Here is an 18,014-nt window from a genome sequence, read left to right as displayed (position 1 = left end):
TCCATTTATAATCAGTTAAACCATTCCAATTTATTTCTTTGAATGCCTAAAATATACATATTTCACAAATGATTACAAGGGATATTGCAGTGTTTTAGCCTAATTATTGTACCCATCAGTTGTTTGGTGAATTTGACCACTTGGGATGGACATGAATTAAATCTAAATGAAATATACCTTAAGGACGGCCCTCATTGGTATCAGTCATGACCCAAGCACAGAGCAGGTAAGCATGATATAAATTAAAGGTATCTTATTCATAATTTCTAAAATGACTGACAACTACTAACATTCTTAAAGACTAAAATGCAATTTCTGAGCTGTAGTGAATATTTTAGAGATCAAAGTCAGAAGACCGTCATGACCATGAATGTGCTCCAGGGATTTAGGGAAAAAAAAAGTTGGTTTTGAAGTTAACTGTACAACTGCAAAACCCCCAAAAACCAAGCCACTTAAATAAAATAAAAACTGGACATTTACATAACAAAGAACATTCAGACCCATTGAGGACCGCACAGCTAAAAATATGTGTTTCTGTCAACGAGGTTCAATCTCTGCAATAAATTTGACTTCTAAGTTAAGTACAAGTTAAGATGGCGGCTGAACAGCACAAGATTGCTTTAAAAAGGGGTGTGACGCTACTCACAGACAGAGCGTACCCTGAAACTGGTGATCCTGCTGGGCTGAGACGTGTTTGTAGAACACGGGACAGTTTCTGGAATGTACTAGAACAAATACACTCTACTACATCCGTGTGTGTGTGTGTGTGTATATACACACACAAACATATTGTAACGTTTGTTGCTTCACCATTAAACGCCAATTGAAACAAACCGAGGAGTCAAAGTAAAAAGAAAAGAAAAGTAGAGTGCTGGAGAAAAGAGTCATTTTATCAACTGTTAAAAAAAGAAAAACAGGACTAGGGACCACTTGACTCCCGGGTGTCACTCGGCTGCTCCGGCCCATCCTGGTCCCTTAGTGGTCACAATTTTGACTGGATTCTCATTGATTCTGTGACTCCTGACCACACAATGGGATTTAGGGTACTACATGTCAGAGATGAATGGTGATTGGCAATTGACGAAGAGGTCCCGCTTTTAAAAATGAGAATTTTCACGTGGACTTCTGCCTATAGTGAAGCGTCAAGTCTCCTCCGCTCTTCCAGATGAAATGTTTAACTGTTCGCAGGTCCATATTAGGATCCAGAACCTGTTTAGGGGATAGCAAAATAAACGGTCAATACCATGTGCAACAACCAGGTGCATGAGGCATGCTCATAGACATTTGGGGGGTGGGCTCACCTGGTCTTGACACATTAGTTCGATCTTCTCCTCCGCCAGCATGGCCATGTCCTCCTCCTTCTCCTGCTCCCCCGGCTTGTCGTTGGCCGAGGAGCTGGTGGTCTGCGACTCGTTGTCCAGGTTGATGATCTTCTCGTAGACATGCTCCATCACCTTCCTCACCTGGAGCATGTCACTGGCCGAGAGGCGATCCCTGAGGAACACGCAGCAGGTTAAGTGAGCTCAGTCACGTTTAGCAAAAGGCACCACAATGCCAGAGGTCACAAGTCAACTCACTTCTTCAGAGTTTTAGCGCCCGAGGAAGAATGCGGCTGGAGGTAGAACGGGATTTTGTTGAACTTGGGCATATTTTTCTGAAACAAAAAGACACCAAATAGTTATGACAAGGGCAAACCGTCAGAGCTCTACATGCCGTTTCACAAAGATGCGGAATAAGAACGGTGACATGACCTACATCTAGATTTCAATAGGAAAATTCACAGGCTGCTGATACTATGGAGACTCAATGAGACACAAAGTCATGTAATGTTACAAGTAACCCCTCAGCTTTTCCTACTATTAGGAGTCTGCTGTGAGAGATTAAAAGTCCATATACATAGTTTCCCTTTCTCTGAAGTTACTGAGGTGTTTAACAGCGGAGGAGAGCAGACAGTGTGGCAGCCTTTTGTATCGCATGGCTCAGCAGTCAGGATTTTCTGTGTTGGGGTACAAGCTTCCACACCGATGGATTAGAGAGCGAACAAGTGAGGTTTGGAGCCTGCAACACCACATTGACTGAATCAATTTTGTTGCTTCTCAAAATTGAAGAGTTTTAGATATACACATACCGATGTGCTTTCAGTGGAGCCACACAAAAGCCACAATTTAGTTTGAATACAGTTCAAATAAGGATTTTTGGACCAACTAAATCTAAATGAAGATGGAAATAAAATTGTACTCACATCTACAGTTATATCAATAACCCACTGCGGGACAGTCTCGTTCAGCAGCATCGATTCAGTCTCTCCACCTGAATCTCTACATAGCAACCTGCAACACAACAGGTTGTTCACGACAAAAATAACCCGATGACATGCTGTAAACCATGCTGCAGCTTTAGAATTTGAACGGTGTCAATGAGTGGATCATCACCTGAATAAAGTTCTGCCTCCTGCTTCCCCAAAGATGACTGGCGTGTGTGGCGGCACTTGGAAATATCCGTTTCCCTTCTGCACCCGGTTCTCCTGCTCTCCGTTCACTGTGGGCACGCAAACACAATCCGGCTGTAAGACCGAAACAAGGAACACTGACATTTCACTGCAGTGCTCCTTACCGTGGATCCCCTCGTTCTCTTCCTCGTCCATGGGGTTGATGCGAGTCCTGGGCCAGAACTCCAGCAGAGCCTGGAGCAGCAGTCCACCTAGGTTTACTGAGGAGATGACACAGTGGTGCTATATTTAGTTAGCTTCGGTTACACAAAGGATGTGGATTTCAAAATGCGATGCGGCCAGATGTCTTACGCTTTGGGTCGGAGCCATCAGAGCTTGAAAACCCAGCATCCTTTGCAGACACCCAGGCAGCGAAGCAGTCGCTCTCGTCCAATGTGATAGTGAGCATCTGTTGAAGGCACAGGAAAGAGAAAACTAACCAAAGTCAGGGAGTATTTGTAGGGAGTTTGACAGAGTAGCAGCCGCTGAGAGATGAGAAGCTTTCGTATTACCAGGTTTGTGACTCACCCCAGTTTTAAGATCAACAGAGAACCAGTTTGGCACATAGACCATCTTGAAGCGCTTTTTAATCTCTTCCTCGAACTCCACCTTCCCCAAGTCTTCACCCTTGCAAGCCTGAAGTCAAAGTACACATGAGGGGAATTCAAACCACGGGAACCACTGGGAAAGAGTTCAGATAAGGCAAAGACCTTTTTAGCAGGTAAGCACCAAATACACATAAGTGTCCTTCTCTAAGTAATACTCCGAAACCAGGCTTTATTCAATCCAACCAACTTACTATTTTATTATTTTCTTTACATTTGCAAGAGTTGTAGATAGTACCTGCTACTGGGTGAGCATAACTCAACTACAGTGTGTTGGTTTACCTTCAGGACATCCCAGAAGGCCACGTTGTTGTTGGTGTCTTTGGTGAGAATGTGTCTCTTGTCGTTCAGAATGTGGCACTGTATGATACTTGCGCCTCCTGCAACCACAACACACAGCCGTAATTCTTTTTTTCCTTTAAGGTCCAGGAGACTGATGTGGAAACGCTGCAGATAAATGAACACGTTTACCCTTGATGACTTGTTCTGGCTGAGTGCACAGTGGTGTCAGAGGGGTGGTGCAGTCGTTGTCATACTCCCCTGATGACCGGAAGTTGTGCATTCCCTTTAGAGACTGCACATACGCACATACGCACATACGCACAGAGAAAATTAAAATCATTAGAGATCAATAATCACTTCTCAACTCTTCACCAAAAGCATCAATTATTGTAATGCAATTATCTTTTTTGTATCAACCACATTATCAACAAGCTGGTTTAAAGTCGTTCAGAAATGACAGGGCGATTACTACAGAAATGCATTAAGCGTGGCCACATGCAAGTGTACAGCTACACTGTATTTCAGTCATTTCACGCATGCTTACCCATTTATTAACGGATGACTTGGTGGTGGAGACCCAGATTGCTGGAGGTGGGTCAGCAGATCTGTCCAGTTCCATCTGAGCAAAAGAGAAAGGCACCAAAAGGATGAGTGGGGCCAAATGCACGGCTCTGAGCGCATGAATTACTGTTATTTTTACATTTGAATCCAATACAGTCAAACAGACCCAAACTGAAAAATAAACAAGCGCTTCGAAAATGAGAAACTTTAAAAAAATCCAGACCGACTACTTCCTCAAAATACAGTAGAATGTCACATGACTGCACCATTAATGTACATGCTTCGCAGCACCTAAGCCGCTGCTCCTTACTTTGAGCACTGGGGCCTTCTCTTCGCAGATCAGCACACGGATGTCTGGGTTACGGAGGTCAGTGCAGTAGATCTTCTTGTCTCGGCCTCCAGAGTAGACGTGTGTAAAGGCCTCGTTGACCTGCAGGGCCCAGACCCCTTCGTCGTGCACCCGGTACGTGGCGATGCATCTCTGCTGGCCAAGTGTCCACAGGCGGATGGTCCCGTCCGAGCTGCCGGACAGGCACTGTGGTGAAGAAGCAGCAGGTTCACATTGTAAAAACTCCTCCGTTTGACAGCTGCCACCAGTAGATAGTTTAGACATCTTGACTCACTTGAGTGCCGTCACGATTCAGCAGCAACGACTTCACGTTGTCTGTGTGACCTTTTAGCTTCATCAGCTTCGCACACGTTCGAGGATCCCACACTCTCAGGACCTGAGGAAAAAGTAGGTTGAAGATGAGAGTTCATCTATTAGTTTACCATACACAGTAGAACCCAATTACCCTGACTAAACAGAGTAAGATCAGAACAGTTAAATGAAAGCGTCCACAAGGTTTCACAGCAAAAAAAACTTTCAATGACCTTTCTGGAACCCCAGTTTGTAAAATAATAAATAACCAAAGATGTCATGAACATCTCAACAGAAAGGAAGGGGAATGAGCAAGTGTAAGGTTAAACTTGCTTCCCAGATGAGCTAATCAATAATGTCTAATTGCATTAATGGAGTGTGTTGTCACACTGATGGAAAGACAAACCTTTTCTGTGGATCCAGACACAATGACTGTACCCATCTGGTTCATAGCCAGACTATAGATGGAGTCCTTGTTACCACTGAGTGAAGAGGCTGTCAGAGAGGGAATATAGTGAGTCCCAGTGTACACATCGTCCCTGAGAAATACATCTCAGCCATTAAAGAACATTACGAATGCACAATAATCGAAACTACGTTTTTTTATAGGCCGCATATTGAACCACTTGTTAAACAGAGACTAACAATTAGGGCAAACCCCTCCATCTTTTTCACTCATGAAACCCAAACCTGGGCATCAGCCAATACAGAGTACTGATACCACCCTTTAAAATAAGCAGCAGTATTTTTCACTGTATTCGTCAAAGAAATCCAATGCAGCTATTTGAACCAGTGTTGCACCAATATACAGTAACCCATAAAGCAATACTTACTGGTTACAGTGTTGTTGGAAGCGGTGAGTGCAGTTAGTGTGTTCACATCCCAAAGAAAGATCTGCCGGTCGAGACCTGCCGATGCCACAAGCTCCTTGTCCTTAGCGTATGCCAGAGCTTTCACGTAGTCCTTGTGTGTTCGTAACGTTGACATACAGAAGCCCTTATGCGCGTTCCAAACTTTGACTGTTGTATCTGATGAGGCCGAAATCACTGAAAATAGAAGACGGTCAAAGTGTATCAGTCAGCCACATCAGCAGAAAAGAAAATACTAGACGCAGAGCAGATTGCAATCACACTCACGCGTTTTGCCATTGCAACAGAGAACTATGTCGTTAACCCAGTCGGTATGATGCTCCATCGAGGCAATGTACGGGTCCTGCTGCAATAAAAGAAATGAGAAACTAAGTCTTCCACTCTACATAATGAAAATGCCTGGTTGTATTCCAAGTGTCAATTGTAATATGGATTAGGAATCTAAGAAATCCTACTTTATGCTGGTAGACACTCCATATCCGGATGATAGAGTCTCTTCCAGCAGTGAAGAGGCGGTTTAACGCAGGGTCCAGCTGCAGTGCGTTCACCCCATTCCGATTGTACTTCTCCACCTCATCCCTAATGACGTAGGACACCTGAAACACAAAGAGCGGCGTGAGCATGGAGGTCAAGACGGACATCGCGACCGCTCGCACCAGGCTAATGAGAGACAACTACAACCCCCCCCCCCCCCCCCCAGCTCCCTTTCCCTCCTGAAGTTGTAAGCCTTGCAAACATAGGGGAAACACGTATTTCTTTTTCTTCCCACAACACACACAATCCCGAGTGATCCTCCCGGGGACAAGTCGTTAGCTAAGGAGACATGGGCCAAGCTAAATAAAGACATTTGGAAATGATCAACATTAACAATTGACAAATGCAGCACTTGGTTATAGGCAACGTTGATTGTGGTTTGGTAGCAACGTGCTAATACGCGGTGCACGACACATCCACCGAGACACCCAAGTTACGTTTTCCCAGCAATTAGACCGAGCCCAGATACTGTGTAGCTAAACGGACAGCGCTGCAAGCCCCGCTTGGACTTGGCATTAATCATTTAAGTTCATCGACGAGCTCGATAGTTATGATACAACGAATTAGTAGCGTACGTCTTTGATAACTACTTATAAAACATGTTATCACTTGGACGTCAGCGTTAGCAGAAGAAGCTAAAGACAAACGTAAGCTAAGCTAGCGAGGTTAGCCGGCTCCAGTCATGACTCATAGCAGCTCTGCCTGCAGCGGACGGTTTTTGCTGTACGTCATCTTCCGCGGAGCACCTTTTAAAGACCAACACCATCATGCCACAGTTGCCAAACATTTAGCAGTAATGTAACTAATAAAATTCACCTGTACTTTTCTCCGCCCAGCAGCATTTTGCCTGTGATGCGTGGCCATCTTGCATGTTGACAGTCAATCCATGTGATGCTGCATCCGGAAATAAAGAAAACATATGCGACTGGGCTTTATGGGAAATGTGGTTGCCTTACTGTCTCCCAGTTTCACTGCGGGAATGGCCTAATAGAAATGTCTATGATGAGTGATCTTAACACAAACATCGGAATGACACCACATCAAATGATGCTCCTAGTTGTAGGTTTTAGGCAACTAGGTTGTTTTGCTATAAAAATACATGCATTTCTAAAAATACATCTACTTTCTGATAGAAAATGGTGAATATTATTTTTACCATCAGTGCAATTTGTCTCGGCTGTGTTATGGTTGTTGAAGAAATCCCCTAAGCATTGGTTGACTCAGAGAGGCTGCAGCTGACCACTAGAGGGCTCAGAAACAGACCAACACGGCGGGCTTGGGCCACACTGCGGAATCATCCAACGCCATCTCCATGAAACCCATTGGACACACAGGGAACATTCTGACAGCTTGGAGTAAACAATAGGGATCAAGTTTTTATCCCAAATCGAGTTGTTTTTACAAATTCAACTTTGTGGTCCAAAGTCAAATTGCTTGCTGTATGTGAATGAAGATATATTTGTGTCTTTATTACACAAACAAAAAAAACTAGTTTGAGAGCAAAGCAAAAATATGTTAACTGAGAATAAATTATTTGTGTTTTTTGCTTATGAATTTTTGGCTGCAAAATAAAAGACTTTGGTCTAAAAAAAACGTTTGCGATCTGAGTTTGGACGCAGTGGGCGGAGCAGACGCTGAGGAGTGGAACCAGGAGTTTCTATTGGTCGGTTCCACTTGGCTCTCGCATCTGCTTCTACCATCCTTAAGGTGACTGGCTCCATAAAGGAGCCGCATGGAGGTAAGTTGACCATGTGCTGTGTTGACGTTAAGCCAAACAGCGAGCACAGTGGGCTAACATTAGCTCATGCTTGAGCTAACGTTACTCTCACGTGGACGTCGCACCTGTGGCATGTTTCAAAATGTCCCAACACAATATGTCCTGTCATAAAGCCACAGTGAAAAGCAAATCCTGTGAGACAAGTCATATAATATATCATCCCCCGTCACACACATGCTACTTATAACGTTTATCACAAAGGTACCACACAACAATATGCCACTTCTTGTCCATCGCGTCCGTCACTCTTTATGTCACTGGTTTATGTGGAATGGAAAGGAGCGCGCGCTGTAGTTGTCCTGTTCCAGAGGGGCATGTAGGGCCGGTAATCCCCCCGCGGCCTGCCAGCATCCTCCCTCCCTCGCGCTCTTGCTCAAGGGCAAATCGAGGAGCTCATCTCCCGCCGCTGCGCAGCTGCCGAAGACAGCGCAGCATCCTCTCCACGCTCGGCGGCTCGGGACCTCTCCTCTGTCGGATGAATGCTGAGGAGCCACTCGGGTGGATGGACGGAGGACGACCTGCACGTCGCACCTGTGGCATGTTTCAAAATGTCCAACATGAGATGATTAGACTACTGGCGTTAGTCTAGGGATCGGTTTGGTGCGCCAAACTTTTTTGGATTGCGGTGATAAGACGCACTTTTCTGTCCGGTTGGATTGGCGGTTTGGCTCGTCATGAAGAAACACCCTTCAACGTAAGACATGGATTTGACGTGGAAAGTTTGGCTTTTCCTTCGTCTAAACACCGAAGAACTCAACTCTGGAAACGATGCTGTAAACCCCGGAGTTTCATATGTAAGTAGCCCTGTGAGTTTTTCTTTTTTGTGTTGAAAATGATATTAAGCATGCATTCATTGTATGGCCGCACCGACATATATGTATACATATCATTTGCTAACATTTGGTTGTCATTTTGTTCTTCTCTTTGAGTTAGAACGGGTTAGTGGACAACTTCCACACACATTTAAAAAGAAGAAAAAATGTATGATTGTTTTGAAGATCAGGTTTTAGGATTGTTGTGTAATCTAAAACGATACCAATTATTCCATATATCATAAAACAATAAATAGCAGAAAAGGCAAAATATCAATCTACTGTTTTCATATGAGCATTAAAGGCTTACACCTTATGATCCTCACTTCTGTCACACATTACATAATGCCTTGTGAAGCACATTTGAGTTTCATTTTTCCCCTTTCAGTGGCATCTGTCACTGTCATCTCCTTGTCCAACCGGTTTAACTTGTGATTACTTTTAAGATGTTTTTAGAGTCGGACTCTTGGCATAAGCGTCCCAAGCAGCACAGCTCATTAAAGTGATTGTCCTCAATTTATCAACCTCATGGAAATCCTTTCACCGCTGGCTCCTTTCGTAGCTTTATTCCTTCCGTATCGACGTGTTTAAGCTATCTGGTGCAATTACTTTGAGAGGTTTTTAGAGAAAAAGTGGGTCATCAGTTCAGTCCCTGCATTCAGGAGTACGAGAGGACACCATGTGCAGTCTGACTTCCAGTATGTGTGCAGAGTTTCTTTTATCAAAGTTGGAATCCCATTTACATTTTTTTAATCAAGTAAAAGTAATCAAATTCCAGTAAAACTCTGTTAATAATTCCACATATTGATTCTATATAGTATGCAAGACAACGAATATACAAAATGTAAGACAAATTAAAAACATAAAATCTTGACTCCCTCTTTTTTACAGTTATACAGACTAATATAAATAGGGCAACAAAATAAAATCACTAATATAATCAAATGTCAATGGATGGATTGAACCCAATGAACCTTGTTAATCCAGAGAACCACAAAACCCTGATAAAACATTAAAAGTAACAGAGGAGCAGGACATTAAATATGCTATTTTTACTCCACAAACCTTTATACAACTATTTGTTTGATCAAATATCATTCATTATTTTGGGCAAAAAGGTTAAGAGACAATGTATTACATAATGATAATGAAAACAGCACAACGAGACACAATATGTTAAATTAAATGTAAGTATCATCCCAATGTTTCAGGCATTTCCAATATTAAGAAGATCATTTTGCCAAAAACAATCAGAAACTTTAAGGTACATTTTGAATTCCGAATAGAGAGATACAAATGTATTCCAATAACTTTGAAAGATAATCATTTGATGAAGTAAAACATGGGTATATAGGAGTATTTCTTCATAACTTATATGAGAACATTCACGTGATGTCATACAAAGAAACCGATGTGAATGTCTGAGAATGGTCAGCTGATTTGGTCCTTCCCTCTGCGATGTCCATGTAACAGAATTTGTTTTCTTGGAATTTAAGCGGATATAAATAGATTTGAATACAGAGCAAAGCTTCTGGTGCAGTCTAGTTAAAAATAATAATAATAATAACAACTGTAACAGATAAAGGACATGCTGGAGCACTGAAGGGATATAGTTTGGAGTAATTTCCAGAAGGCAGCGTTTATTGATATGAAATCATGGCCTCTAGTGAGGCCCACACATTTCATACAGAGTGAGATCAGAGTCAAAACTCATTTGATATGTCAATATAGCGGTATCGGTCTGGCTATAGTCTGCAGTGTAACAGTATTGCACAACACGTGGCAAGCATGTGTGCGTGTCTGTGTGCGTGCGAGCCAGTCCCCTGCTGCGCTCTACTTTAAATCTAATTATCGTAATTATTTGCAGTGATGAAGAACATTTCCCATCTGGCTATTATGGGAATTAAATTTCATTCAACTAAAATACTTTTTTTATTTCCAGGCACCTAAATCTAACCAATGCAGGGAGGCAGATATTCTCTCTTTCTGATGTTATTCATACATCCATCATGTTTTGCGCTACAGGTACTGTAGAGGTCATTGTAATACATCTTCCTACTGGTCTGCAGTGTTTGTTTCCTTTCAAAGAAGACATGCTGTGACTTCTGGATGATTGGTCACATCCTGACAGAAATAGACTTTATCTGCTCTAACTGCAAATGGACTTAACCTATTTATTTTGAAAGCAAATAGGAAAACGCTGGATTCAGTGTACGAAACAAGCTGATCTGAGATTTACCTGGGTCAAATAAGCAGATCAAGGGAAAGCAAATAACTAGCGTCTGGCTGGATGTGTGAAGGGATCAATGCATGGAGGAGATGGGGAACTCGCAGAGCTTAGTCATTATGAAAAGGATACAATTGAATTTCTCTGTTAAAAGGCCAACGGAGAAATATAATCCTCTCTTTGGAAAGCTTTTCCACTTATTAAAATATCACCCTCTGTCAACGGCTAAATGCAGGAATGAATTTTTGGTAGATCGGCCTCTAGTATGGTCTGTATTTAGACAGTGACGTTGGACTCTAAACAGATGACCTGCAGACTACTTATTCTTTATTTAAATCCAGCCAAAACGAGTTTGCCGTTAGGAAAAATGGAAAATTAAGATTTTCAGCATCTTAAGATATTGCAATTATATTTACGTCTTTGGTACGAATAATCATTTTTATAATTTTCAGAATAAATTGAATTTTTTTGCTCTGGCCAAGGTGTTTGAATTATTAACATTATTATTAACATTGTAGTAAACCGGAAAGGCACCAGAAAACTCTTTTGTACTGAAGAAAATGCATCACCACCAGTCTATGAAGTCAAATGTCCTTTTTTTCAGATTTCAACTCTCTTATGTGAATCCTAATCATTGTATGAAAGAAGTTCATCAGAACCATGGTGCATCACACTGAACCCTACTGTCCCCGTAGGTCTTTGCAGCATCTCTCAGCCTCGCCCACAACATACTGCAGACGTGATTTGAACAGCCTGCACTTTATAGGTGCCATATCCAAGATTGGGAGCATTTCATCCGCCCCCACACAGCTCCCAGTATGTCGACCGCGGCTCATGGCTAACAGTCTTAACAGTGTTCACCTTAGGTTAGTGCGGCATTATCAGATCTAAGCGCACTATGAGATCAGTGCAGAGTTTAGTTTGGGTCCAGGCAGGCAAATAGCGAGTGAGCACCATCCTGAATCAGTGCAGAGAAAACCTGTGGTCAGATCTGCCGGCCGTGGTCTTAATCCCTCTGACTGACAACTATGGTTGCCCTAGTTTGTCAGAGGCAGTTGGATAACAGGGAGCTGGTGTTGGTCAGTTGTAAGGTTGAAAACATTTATATGTGGTCTTGCCTTTATACATAGCAATTACACGGATTGTTTGTAAAAGAGAAGGGTGTAAGTGATGGTGACATACCTGTGTACTTTTGCATTTTCTGATGTTTTAATGCTGTGTCAATGAGTTTTAGTCGTTTCTGTGACTCCTTTGAGATCATTTGAAATACCCACTCTGAGACGTTTTTACCAACAACATTTATATTATTAATACTTTAATCATTTTTATGTTATACATATCTCTTTTTAGATGAATTAGAACATCTCGGCTGACTTTCCTTGTTCTCGGTTTTGGTTTCCATCTACACCTGAGGCGAATGTTTAGTTAGTTTACCGCGTACTGGGGGTTTCTTAAGAACCTTTTCACTGAATATTGCTGTCTGCTGTGGGTGCAAACTGGAAGAAAATAGTTTGACTAAACATTGAGCTGAACAACGCTGAAATTGTCCATTTACATCATATGCATCTCATAGTATACATTGAAATATCTATTAAACAGGCTTCAGACTTCAAAATATGGCAACCAAATAAAGGAAGGTGGCTTATTTACGTGGCAACAGAAAAGGTCTCGGTGAGTTGGAGTGAACGTTGGGACAGAAAGCAAAGTCCACTATAAGAGTAAAGTGGAAGGAAACGATCATTCAGGAAATGCAAGGGCGGCATGGCGAAGGCTTAACTCCAGACAAGCTCAAAGGCGCAGTGCTTACTCATCTGGGTGATGTCGTGACCCAGCTCTGTCATCAGCTCCATATGTGCGGAGCCTTGTGTGCACACGCTTGTGTTGCATTGAGTGAAGGGCCACGTGCAAGAAAGCATGTTGTTCACAAACCGTCTGACTGAGCCTCGGTGATTTGTATTTGGACGATTCTCACCAACCTCCCTCCATCTCTCCTCTCCCCATGTGTTAGCTGTAAGTACATTTTAGTACAGCAGAATCAGGATGAAAAGATGGCAGCCATGCTGTTACCAACGGGTCCTGATGGCTTGCGGCGGTTCACTCGCGAATCCATGGCTGCGCTGGAGCAGCGGATTGCGCAGGAGCAGGCCAAGAAGGCCAAGGATTGCCCCGACACTCACAGGAACGCAGAGCCATCCAAACCCAGGATCGACCTGGAGGCCGGCAAGCAGCTGCCGCGCATCTTCGGTGACATCCCTACAGAACTTATCGGGGTGCCACTGGAAGACATTGATCCGTTTTACTACAAGAACCAGAGGGTGAGTGCCTCTGTGTGTGTGTGCGTGTGTGTGTTCGTTGGGTGGGGAAGATGCTGATGCTGTGTTTATGTTGTTTACAATAGAATTGCCCTAGAAAATGTCGGAGAATTGGTAAAAATGTCTAACATATTCTCAGCTTGCCATCTGTGTTTTACATGACATGTAATTTGAGCTGACGCTTTTATCCTAAGAGATTTTGCATTAAAACCCATGCGTTACATTTTGCCTGGGGAGCAATTAGTGGTCAGGTGTCTTGCTCAGGGACAGTTCAACATGGCACATGGGGCAGCTGGGATTCAAACCACCAACCCTTGCGGGCCCCCAGCGCATCACACTACTCCATGCGCCACCATCGCAGCCACGTTTTACAGCATTTCAACAGAGATAGGAAGGAACTTCCATCTGAAGCGATTGGGAAAGACATCCGCAGTTGTAAAATCCTATTGCAACTGAAGTGATTAAGAGGCTTCAGAGGTCTGAGGTAATCACATCACGGTCTAAATGTTACAGTCCTTGTTTCCTTAGAGAGTTATGCAGAAAAGATAAGTAACACAAAAAGGAAATTAAGAGTTTGACTTTGACTAACTCAGACAGCTGAGGAATCAAAGTACCTTCAGCTAAAGTTTGTAATACATTCTAGCACAGGCTGAGGACTTTAGATTTGTCCCCATCTCCCACATTGCGCGCATTATTATTACATTATCATCCCCACTAGCTACTGGAATTCACTGAATTGCGAGGCGCTCTGCGTCTTTGTTGGTCGCAGAAATAAGATCAACCAGTTTGGATACGCAGAGTGGGTTCGGGTCCCGCTATGATCTGCCTGTTGCCCCTTAATGTGCCGCTTATGGGGAGATGAAAAGGGACGTGGCAGTCATTCTCAGGGTCTCTTCGTTTTGGCATGTGACAGTGGTGCTGGACGGGTGGATTATCCAAAGACGGGAACAAATATTTAAATAAAGCCACATCTGGCTGCCCCGCTTTGGAGTTGGCTGCATTATCTCATCCGGCCTCACCGGCTGCGTGTGTGTGTGGGGTGCTTGCAGCTTTCTTGAAGTGTTTATATAGGAAGTGAACACTGATGATGTACTCAACACAGCAGATATATGATCAGTGGCTGCAGGTAAAATAACTGCAGGTCTCAAACAAGGAGCCTGTACATGATGGGGCATTCATTTAAAATTCAAATTCAAATGTTCAAATTTGTTTTATTCACTGAATTTAAGCAATGCTATATGGAGATATTTCTTCCTGCTGATTATTGTTTTCTTTCTGTTTTCTTTTCAGACTTTTATAGTACTTAACAAAGGGAAGGCCATCTTCAGATTCAGTGCCACATATGCAGTTTACATATTTAGTCCATTACACTTCATCAGATCAATCGCCATAAAAATCTTAGTCCATTCATATCCTTTTTTGGTTTTGCTGAGCCGGGGTCTCTTTCTGCTACCGACATGTGAATCAATCATGTAACTGTTTGATGGAGCACGCAAAGGTCTTTTCTGTCACACCATATTACCGTTTACTTGAATTGGTTCATTAATCATTTGTAATAAAGCACTTGTGTGTGAACGCCCTAATTGGTTCAAAAAAGCGTGTAATCAGGATGAGGACCAATCGGCTTTCAGCCATTGCTTTATCTCTCCAAAGTAAAGTGTCAATGACAGGCTATGGACTTTTATGACATCATGAAGATCAGAGTGCTGGAAATACACCACTGGGAAAAGGCTCTACCAAAGTGATCATTTTGTGCTGTAAAGAGAGATGCCACTTCTTATCTCATGCCATCACATGAGCCAATTTCTAATATTTACTGATTTCTCCCTGAAGGTTTCAATTGGATTTTTCATAGTCCCATTTTTGAAACAGCTTTTTAATGGTCCTCTCTGGCATTGCAAAACAAATCCTCTCATATCCCTCTTTTAATCCCTGAAATCAAATAAGAGCAAGGAATTTCACATCATGTGACGGCAGCCTATTAGTTCTCAAACAATTGTTTTTTTTTATATTCATCATGTTCTCCTCTATATTATTGATCACAACATCTTCAGGTCGTATCTTATGATTGTTGAATCACAAGTACAACTGATAACAATTCAATTCATTTTATTTTGTATAGCCCAAAATCGCAAATTACAAATTTGCCTAAGAGGGCTTTACAGTCTTTACACATGCAACAACCCTCACATTGACACAGGAAAAACTCCCCAAAATATGAAAGAACCCTTCAATGGGGAAAAAAGGGGAGTAACCTTAGGGAGAACGTCAGAGGAGGGATCCCTCTCCCGGGATGGACAGACTACAATAGATGTCATGTGTACAGAATAAACAATGAAAAGGATGTACAATACATTCAATTCCTCTAACAGAAATGATACAAATAACTGCAAGTAGCAGAACAAGTGTACGGCAGGACCACCGCAGGCGAGAAAGCACTAAAAACTCCCGGAAAGAAGCTGAATTAGTGATGTACATTCATAAAACGTGGATTATTGTGGAAGGAGAGAGTAAAAGTGAGAGAGTGAAAAACTTTTTTTTATATGTTTAGTATGTATTATATTTTAGATTGTTTGAAGGAACTAGTTACAAGTTACTTGCCATTGTCATGACTTAGATTTCATTTTAAGTTTTATTTTTAAATTTAGCCGCTGACTGATCCTTTGTTTTTGTTGGCATTTTGCTTCCTTCATCCATAATAGTGATGATACAACTCCCTTAATTTAATGCTAAACAGAATTTACTTAAATTTCCTACAATTTGCAATTACACTAGTTCTAATCGGGTTGTCACACACAGTGATGGTTTATCTTAACTAGCTGTACTTCATTGGATTACAGGAAACATTGTTGTCTTATTTGACTGTTACCATTTCACGGTGTACTTTTCTTGACTATTCCACATTGTTCAGCTTGTTCATTATGTTCACTATACTGACCAACTGTTTCTTCATGGCCATGTCTGACCCGGCACCATGGACAAAGTACCTGGAGTAAGTACACATGTGTTTAAATCAAAACTTTTACATCCTTGACATCTATTCAAACTGTGCTTCACGTTTTCTAATGTGAAGCTCTGTTGTTTTGTCAGCGATAATTAAAGGAATAATGACATGTAAGTATATGAAGAAAGGGATGCATACTGTAGTCAGGAGGCCCAAAAGCATGTTTAAACAAAGCATGTAATGTTGAATGAAAAGCTCTCCGGGAATATTGTAATGTGCATGATGTTGAAGATTTGGATTTGTGGTCGTTGTCAGTGGGTCGCAGGCCTTCTCCGCATGCAGCATGCAAATGTTGTCTTCATTGATTTCATTTGTTTATCTGTTTTTTCAACCTTAGATGGGAAAACACAAGCCGTTCTATACATAACTATACTATTTTATATATACGTTAAATATGAAGCTTCAACCAGTGGCTGGCTGTATGTCCCCTGCTGACAGTACACTCGTATCAGCTGTTCAAATCTGAAGTAAAAATAATGTCAGCATCTGGAGTCTTTTCTTTAGTCTTTTGTGAATAATGTTCAGGTATTAATGGAGAATTCAATAATATGCTTTTAGGCATGCTATTTCTGATCCTGCACACATTCTTTCAGACATATCAGTTGTCCATAAAGTGAATGAAACGTTAAATCATAACGTTAACACATTCATTTTTTTATATTTCAATGCTTTGTGTTATTCTTTTTTTTTATTGATCAAAAGGATTTTGGACAAAACATCTTTAGCTACACTTGTTTTTAGAGCTCAATGCATTTTTTCTGTCTGTGATCTATTTTCAGGTATACTTTCACTGGCATTTACACTTTTGAGTCTGCGATAAAGATATTAGCAAGAGGATTCTGTATAATGCCGTTCACCTTCTTGAGAGATCCATGGAACTGGCTGGACTTCAGCGTCATTCTCATGGCGTAAGTAACAGTGTTCTTAACGTTTGAATCCTATTTGACTTTATGTTAGCAGGGGCTGGTCCGACATTGTGCAGAAACAAGAAGAACAGAAAAAGTCCACCCAAATAGTTTATTAAAACATTTAAAAAAATCTCAGTCATCTAGAGTAGTGATTTAAAACACAGTGACGATAAATCTGATGTTCAGGTCACAGATCTGTGTGCCATGATTCATGATGCAGGTGGAAGATTAGACAGGTCCCCTCTACAGCCCATAAACACACTAAAAGCTGTCATCACCTTCAGTGATAATATTAGTTTTCGATTAATTCTGGTCCCAGGTGAGCCCCTCATGCCGTTCTTGTTGTTTTAACTCTTGATAAGGATTTGGCCTGTTGAACCCCAGGGTCACCTAATTGTATTTGAAATATAACTGAAGGAATGTCATGCGAAATACAAACCATTAAGTGTTTGAAAATGTAAAATGTATTATTATCCCAAATGATCGTCCAGATCAACAGATTGTTCATAAATCCTCTTCCATCTTATTTCAGATATGTGACAGAATTTGTAGACCTTGGAAACGTTTCAGCTTTGAGAACCTTCAGAGTACTTAGAGCCCTGAAAACCATCTCAGTCATCCCAGGTAAGGTGACCACTACACATGAACACAAAACCGAATGTTTCCCAGTGTTACCAAACAATTGATGTACTGTCTACTCTCTTCCATTAAGGTCTGAAGACCATCGTAGGCGCTTTGATCCAGTCTGTGAGGAAACTGGCAGACGTGATGATCCTGACTGTCTTCTGCCTCAGCGTGTTCGCCCTCATCGGCCTGCAGCTCTTCATGGGCCTGCTGCGGCAAAAGTGCATCCGCAGCCTCACGCACTGCGCCAACTCCTCCTTCAGCCCCAACGCATCCTTCATCTGCAACAACCGGACCTGGAGCTCCAGGGCGGACTTCCTCACCAGCGAAGGTCAGCCAAAAAAGAAAAGCACACATATGTACATCAAGTG

The 18,014-nt window shown here is 42.0% G+C and overlaps 2 protein-coding genes across 3 annotated transcripts in view; one reads left to right on the top strand and one right to left on the bottom strand.

Annotated features, from left to right (window-relative positions):
• Positions 1–11: 11 nt before the first annotated feature.
• Positions 12–6,918, bottom strand: LOC119209165 (WD repeat-containing protein 48). 2 transcript variants are annotated; one of them, XM_037458253.2, is made up of 18 exons: positions 6,796–6,918; positions 5,901–6,041; positions 5,713–5,791; positions 5,410–5,622; positions 4,983–5,071; positions 4,560–4,661; positions 4,247–4,471; positions 3,920–3,994; positions 3,565–3,667; positions 3,376–3,473; positions 3,017–3,124; positions 2,801–2,897; positions 2,614–2,709; positions 2,433–2,538; positions 2,243–2,330; positions 1,578–1,654; positions 1,302–1,494; positions 12–1,209 (listed from the first exon to the last, which is right to left on the bottom strand). In XM_037458253.2, the coding sequence occupies exons 1-18, from the start codon at positions 6,841–6,843 to the stop codon at positions 1,114–1,116; spliced, it is 2,034 nt and encodes a 677-aa protein (XP_037314150.1). In that variant the 5' UTR covers positions 6,844–6,918; the 3' UTR covers positions 12–1,113. The 2 variants fall into 2 exon arrangements, with proteins under 2 accessions (XP_037314150.1, XP_037314151.1); XM_037458254.2 differs by having other exon boundaries at positions 5,713–5,788.
• An 816-nt stretch (positions 6,919–7,734) lies between these two features.
• LOC119209151 (sodium channel protein type 4 subunit alpha-like) overlaps positions 7,735–18,014 on the top strand; it is a 31,147-nt gene continuing 20,867 nt past the window's right edge. Inside the window, exons 1-7 of the mRNA XM_062557694.1 lie at positions 7,735–8,550; positions 12,804–13,110; positions 14,398–14,516; positions 16,010–16,099; positions 16,891–17,019; positions 17,552–17,643; positions 17,732–17,974. Coding sequence (XP_062413678.1) covers positions 12,844–13,110; positions 14,398–14,516; positions 16,010–16,099; positions 16,891–17,019; positions 17,552–17,643; positions 17,732–17,974 — 940 coding nt within the window. The 5' untranslated portion in view covers positions 7,735–8,550; positions 12,804–12,843. The remainder of the gene's footprint in view (positions 8,551–12,803; positions 13,111–14,397; positions 14,517–16,009; positions 16,100–16,890; positions 17,020–17,551; positions 17,644–17,731; positions 17,975–18,014) is intronic.

The sequence above is a fragment of the Pungitius pungitius genome, chromosome 15 (genome assembly GCF_949316345.1).
Source record: "Pungitius pungitius chromosome 15, fPunPun2.1, whole genome shotgun sequence".
NCBI classification, from domain to species: Eukaryota; Metazoa; Chordata; class Actinopteri; order Perciformes; family Gasterosteidae; genus Pungitius; species Pungitius pungitius.
This window is presented reverse-complemented; position numbering and strand designations above follow the sequence as displayed.